Source organism: Solanum stenotomum, chromosome 7, assembly GCF_019186545.1.
Source record: "Solanum stenotomum isolate F172 chromosome 7, ASM1918654v1, whole genome shotgun sequence".
NCBI classification, from domain to species: Eukaryota; Viridiplantae; Streptophyta; class Magnoliopsida; order Solanales; family Solanaceae; genus Solanum; species Solanum stenotomum.
Window position 1 is genome coordinate 2,853,822 of NC_064288.1, and position 6,264 is coordinate 2,860,085.

Below are 6,264 nucleotides of genomic sequence, written 5' to 3' on the forward strand. Positions count from 1 at the left end.
CAGGGCAGTGTAAGCTCGCGAAGTACACATATGGGGATGTTAATATTTGAAAAAATAGGTACCTCATCGGTCCTAATAGTATTATATAGTTAATATATTCGATAACACTAGTAATAAATAGTTAATATATTCCATAACACTAGTAATATTTGTTTTTATCAAAATTTAACAAACATTCAAAAGTGTTTTTTCACTCCAAGTTACTCAAAAATTTAGAAGCATTTCGACTTTGTATTCATGCTTCAGATCAATTTTCAAATGACAAAAGTATAAACAAATATATTAAATTGATTTGATCAATTGACTAACATATAGTTTTTCTTTTGGTTTCCCATTTGGTGTCCAGAGCACACATTTGAGCTCCGATTAAATCTGGACGGCGCATTGCTGGGCCCATTTGGGGTTGGCACTCCCAACAGAATTTTCTCCATACCCAGTGCTCGAACCCGAGACCTCTGGTTAAGGGTGAAACACTTCCACCAGTGCACCACAACCCATGTTGGTGACTAACATATAGTTGATATAACAAAGTATTAAATTATTGAGAGAATAGTTTTTCCACTTTGTTTGAAAACTCTATTGTGAATGTGTTACACAATCCGTTTCAGTCGTTATGAGTAGATCAATGGTAAAAGAATTTGGGCAATAAACTTTTGTGGATAGTAACTTAAAAATTTAATGCTAGGCTAGGCTAACCTTAGACAGAATCTGGGCTAAGTGGGGTGTTGGTCATATGAGGATGGGTGGGGTGTAATGTCTAGGCTTCGTTGATATTTTCTTGTAGCCAAGAAATTAAGGAACCTATAGTGCTTTACAGAATTGAATTCAGGTAAGTAGAACTCTCAGAATTGATCTTGGCATCAAAAAGGATAGATCGGGACGTCAAGGAAAGTATGTGTGTTGTGAAAAAGACACTTTTCAGAAATTTCCGAAGCAGCAATACTACTTTTGCATAGTCACTACCGTGAGAGGCTCCCGCCATAGTGAGCGTGTGCAGGTTCTATAGCGGGGTAAGTTCCGCTATAAACGATTTGGAATTAAAGGAATTAATCTAATATAATCAAATGAGAGACATATGTACAGTCCTACACAAAATTGACATCCTTTTACCAAAAATGTTTAGCAAAAAATTAAGTCTAAAAAAGTTGGCACTACGTAGCTAAATTTTTCATCTTTGTATTTAAAAAATAATAATCTCTCTAATACTAAAAATTTAGCTATCCAACCCTTCGGGGTGGCCCAGTGGTTTGGGCTTGAGACTTTCATGTTGGAGGTCTCAAGTTCGAAACCCCTTGCTAGCGAAAGCAAGGGGTTTGCATTCTGGGTCGAGTTTGTTGCACTGGGATTGCCTAGTATGAGTTACCTCTCCTATGAGTGAGAGTTTTACTCTGTACGAACACAAGGGATAGTGGCTTCGGGTTTCTCTTGTCATGAAAAAAAAGAAGAAAGAAATTTAGCTATCCATGTTTTTATTTATAGTAAGTATATTAGTTAAACTATTTTAAAAGAAATTTCTTATTTCACGTTGGATATCCCTAAAATTAGAAATTCGATTATTTTGTTTCCCTTATTGCATTTACCGGATATCTCTTATTTTAGAGATTCAATTATTTCATTTCAACCCTTTTTTGTTGAAGTAACTATTAGTTAAAATACTTTATTTTTGCAGCAAAATTGATTAAAGTTTTTCAAACCTATTTTTCAAACTTAAGATACCACATTGAAGTTTATAATTAGAAAAAAATTCACATCTAATAAGTTGACCATTTGAAATTAGAAATTCACATGGAAACATTAATTTTACTTGTACGCCAATGTCCCTAGTCGTCTAATTAAATTATGCATAGTCTTTTTTTATATATAGAAAAGTATTTTAATATATAAGTGCGTAATTATTAGTACTAAATAAAAATTATTTGGAAACACTAATGTTACTTGTACGCCAAAGCCCCAAATCATCCAAGTTATAAAATATTTTTTTTTCTTTTTATTTTATCTTTTGAATTGTTTACTTGAATACTTAATTTACTGATCATTGACCTTCATAGTTATCCTAAAATGAAAATACTAAGTATTTTTTTGTCTCAATTTATATAACATATTTTTTTGTATTGATCAGTTAAAAAAAATGACACATTTCTATTTAAGAGTAGCAATTTAACATTAAAATACTCAGTTAACACTTATTGAGATGATTTATAGTCACATATAAACATCTATGACAACTTATTTTAGAGCATAAGTTTCAAAAGTCTTTGTTTCTTTCTTACATTTGTGCCTAATTAATTACATCATATAAATTGAAACGGAGGAAATATAAAATTATTTTAAAACTAACTAAAAAAGTGAACAGTTGACATATAATTTAGGACATAAGAAGTTTATTCTACTAGTTGAGAAAATCAAATACTACCTCCGTTCTTATTTATATATCACCATTTTTATTTTACGGGCATTAAAAATTAAGTAAGTTTATTATTTTACCCTTATTTAATTGTTTTTAAGTCACCTTTTTTCAATCAATGAATATGAATTAATTTATTTTGTTTAATTAATTTGACCAATGAACATGAGTTATTTACTTAGTTTTTCTATGTTGGTCAAATGTATATATTTTCAAGGCTAATAGCTCATAAGGATAAAATAGAAATAATATTGTAATTTATGCATTGATATTATGAAATGACAAGTATTATGGACCAACTATTTATAGTAAAAATGACATATAAAAAGAAACGGAAGGAGTATTATTTAATTATTGCAAACATTAATTGTTCCATTTATCAAGATCTGTTCGCATATAGTGAGCATTGATCCACTATATAAATAATCCAGTCATAATATTTAACAAATAATCCAGTCATATTTTATTATTGTAGTATAATATAAATTAGTTTATATTATCATTAAGTGGTACATATTGCAATTTTTATGCCTATAAATAAAGGATAACTTCTGTTTCTGAATTCCATCCAAGTTTAGCTATTTCTACAATATCTATAGCAAACAATTTCCCAATGAAGTTGCAGGCCCTTACCATTTTCTTGGTAAGTAGCATTTTAATTTATATACGTTTTTATCTTATCATTTTATAATTACAACTTATTTAAGTTTGGTCCTTTTCTATGTTATCATTTGATTCTGAAAATAATCAAATTTTATCATACATAACTAGTAGTATAATTCACTAATTTTTAAAAGTTTGCTTATTTTGAAGAGGAAAAAAAAATGTGACTTGAGGGTAACAATTTGTAGCATTTTGTGATTAACCGAGATTTTGTAAGTGTTTTTTGGGACGAGATACTTTCTTTTAGCTTTTAAAAAAAGGGAAAAAGGCATAATATGCTCCTAAACTTTGTCATTTAGAGCTGATATACCCTGTTATAAAAGTGATTCATATATATCCTTACTGTTACACAAATGACTCACATATACCTTTACCGTTACAAAAAGGGCATCACATATACCCTTCATTTAACGGAAGTGAGAAAATTAGTTTTAAATTTATTTTTTTGACTTTAAATTTTAAAATATTAATGTAGGGGTATATATGATCCTTCTAACAAAGTTCAAGGTATATTTTAATTTTTTTAATACAAAAAATAGTTTTTTTACTTCTTTGATTATCATTATTTGAGTTTCTTATCCTTTTTTATTTGATTCTTTAGTGTAAAGAAAAAATTTTAAAATAATTTTTTTTTCCGGCTATATTGTAATTTAGTTTTTGTATTTGTAAAAATTAAATAAAAAATGGGGCATCTGTAATAAATTTTATAAGAAAATTAGTGAAACACAAATATATTTGACCATCAAAATAATAAATTTATATTAGTATAACAGTAGGGGTATATACGAGTCACTTTCATAACGAGGGGTATATCAGATCTTTTTTCCCTTTGAAAAATAACTTTTGTTACTTGATCAAACATCTCAACTCACTAAAAAAGCTTTAATTAACTTTTAGAAGTTTGGTCGGACAATCTATATATTATATGCTCATATATTACTCCTTGACAAATTAAATTCCATTATCTAAGTCAAATATAAGTTTAATAAATGAGTTTTCATAACGATTTCAAGTTAATATATATAATAATAACTGACTTCCTTTGCAAATACATATATGTAGCTTGCTTTTGTATTAGCAAGTACTTATGCAGCGATATCTCCGGAGATTTATTGGAAAATAAAATTGCCCAACACTCAAATCCCCAAAGTCATCAAAGATTTCCTTCCTCAATCAGGTATACAATAGAATTTATTATATGTGTTTATATTTTAAGGATAGTATAACGGGCATACCTCAAACTATGAGAATTCTCATGATTTTCAACAATTTATTGTGATTGTGATTTTACAGACGGCGTTGTTCGTGAGCTTAAAGAAGAAAACACTAAAAAGAAAGTGTACTATGGTTTAGGTGGATATATTCCCATTAGCTGGCATCATGCTGCTAATTCGGAGTTTCAACGTTTCGTGCTGAAAAACCCCAGCACGAATCATGCTACTAACGAGAATTTGATCAAACAAGTAACTGAAGGAAGTAGTTTCAAGACTGATCTTAAAGTAAATTATGATACTTTGAAACAATACTTCTTTTTAGAGAAGGACTTGGAGAACGGGAAAGTTATGGAGTTTCCCTCTCTCCTAAATAAAAACGAAGCACCATTTTTACCTAGACATTTTGTTGAATCAATTCCCTTGTCGATGGAGAAATTCCCAGAGATCCTCAACCATTTCTCAATCGATAGTAAATCAAAGGATGCTCAAACGATTAAAAAAACAATCGAACTTTGTGAAGAGTCAGAAGTGAAACATAAAGAGAAGAAAACTTGTGTGACTTCTTTGGAGTCTATGGTAGATTTCGGGTTATCTGTACTTGGGACAAACAATATCCTCGCGATTACTTCAGAGGTACAAGGGGAAACTCAAGCATCCCAACGATACACAATTGAACAAGTTCAACAAATATCTGATGGGGATAACATGGTTTGCCACAAGCTTAACTACGCGTATGCACTACATTATTGTCATGTTGGAGGAAGTACAAGAACATATATGGTATCTATGGTCGGTGTTGATGGAACAAAAGTGAAAGCAGTATCAGTGTGCCACAAAGATACATCTTTTTGGAATGCACACGCCATCCCTTTTGTAGTTCTCAACGTTAAGCCTGGAACTACGCCAATTTGTCATTTTCTTCAAGATGATCAAATAGTCTTTGTACCTATCTAAATAGGCTACTTGGAGTTATGAAATAAGCGTTCAGACGCCATCCTAAATCGTCCTCTAAGAGTAGTCGTTTACCTTTTCTGTGTTTCATGGGTAATGTATCTTTTATCTTTATAAATAAATGGAAATGATCCTTTGCTTCATGTTATTTTTTGTATGATCCCCAATGATATCATTGATAGTTATTCGTTGCTAAACTTACTAATTAATAATGAAAGATATGTCACAATTAATTTATATTTCACAACCATAAAATGACATTGCTAACCTACCAATAATATAAACTAATAATTATGTACTACTATGATTGAAGAATTATTGAAATAATTCCAAGACTTTGTCAACAAATCCTCAGATACAAAAGTCATTATAATACCAGTCAATTGTAGCTGGCTTTTCATTCCTTTAATTTTGTTGGAAAGTAATAAAAGGAATTAAAGCTCTCCAACTCACTTGGCAGAGTAGTAGCAGCAAAGGATAAAGTAAAGCCACCAATGAAGTCCACAACTCACTTCTTGAAGTAACCATAGGCCATATCACTACAACAAATTCGATTATCAAGGACAAATCATTTCATCATTTATAAATCATATTTTGTCACTAGAAAATTTTTGTGACAAAAAATAATTCGTCAATCAGTCGTCACTAAATGTGTGTCGCTAAAAGTATACAAAGACGATTTAGTGCTTCGTCGCTAAAAGTATTATATTTACTACAAAAAGAAAAATTGTCACCAAAAGCATAAACATTTGTGACAAATTTATTTGTCGTAAAAAGTATTATTTTTTTGTAGTTAATAGTATGTTTTGTCACTAAAAAAGTTATTACTACCAACAAAATTATATCGTCGCTAATTATTTTACTTCAATCAGTGATGACATCAATTGTCTCTAAAGTTATATGTATTTCGTAGTTGAATAAAATGTAATTTCGTCACTAATAACTATTTTTTATGTACAAAAAAATTATTTTGTCCTTAAATGTACTAATTAGGGATAAATTATTATTATAAAAAAGGTTAATGATTTTGTT

The 6,264-nt window shown here is 29.8% G+C and overlaps 1 protein-coding gene across 1 annotated transcript; it reads left to right on the plus strand.

Moving 5' to 3' along the window:
* The first annotated feature begins 2,974 nt into the window (after nucleotides 1-2,974).
* On the plus strand, nucleotides 2,975-5,322 carry LOC125871073 (BURP domain protein RD22-like). The gene is made up of 3 exons (XM_049551663.1): nucleotides 2,975-3,047; nucleotides 4,130-4,244; nucleotides 4,361-5,322. The coding sequence occupies exons 1-3, from the start codon at nucleotides 3,018-3,020 to the stop codon at nucleotides 5,233-5,235; spliced, it is 1,020 nt and encodes a 339-aa protein (XP_049407620.1). The 5' UTR covers nucleotides 2,975-3,017; the 3' UTR covers nucleotides 5,236-5,322.
* Nucleotides 5,323-6,264: the final 942 nt, after the last annotated feature.

Excerpts from the sequence above, each read along its gene's own strand:
- LOC125871073 (XM_049551663.1), top strand. The coding sequence starts at position 3,018 with ATGAAGTTGCAGGCCCTTACCATTTTCTTG. Across the intron at positions 3,048-4,129 it reads AGGCCCTTACCATTTTCTTG|CTTGCTTTTGTATTAGCAAG; the intron begins GTAAGTAGCATT and ends ACATATATGTAG. Across the intron at positions 4,245-4,360 it reads AGATTTCCTTCCTCAATCAG|ACGGCGTTGTTCGTGAGCTT; the intron begins GTATACAATAGA and ends GTGATTTTACAG.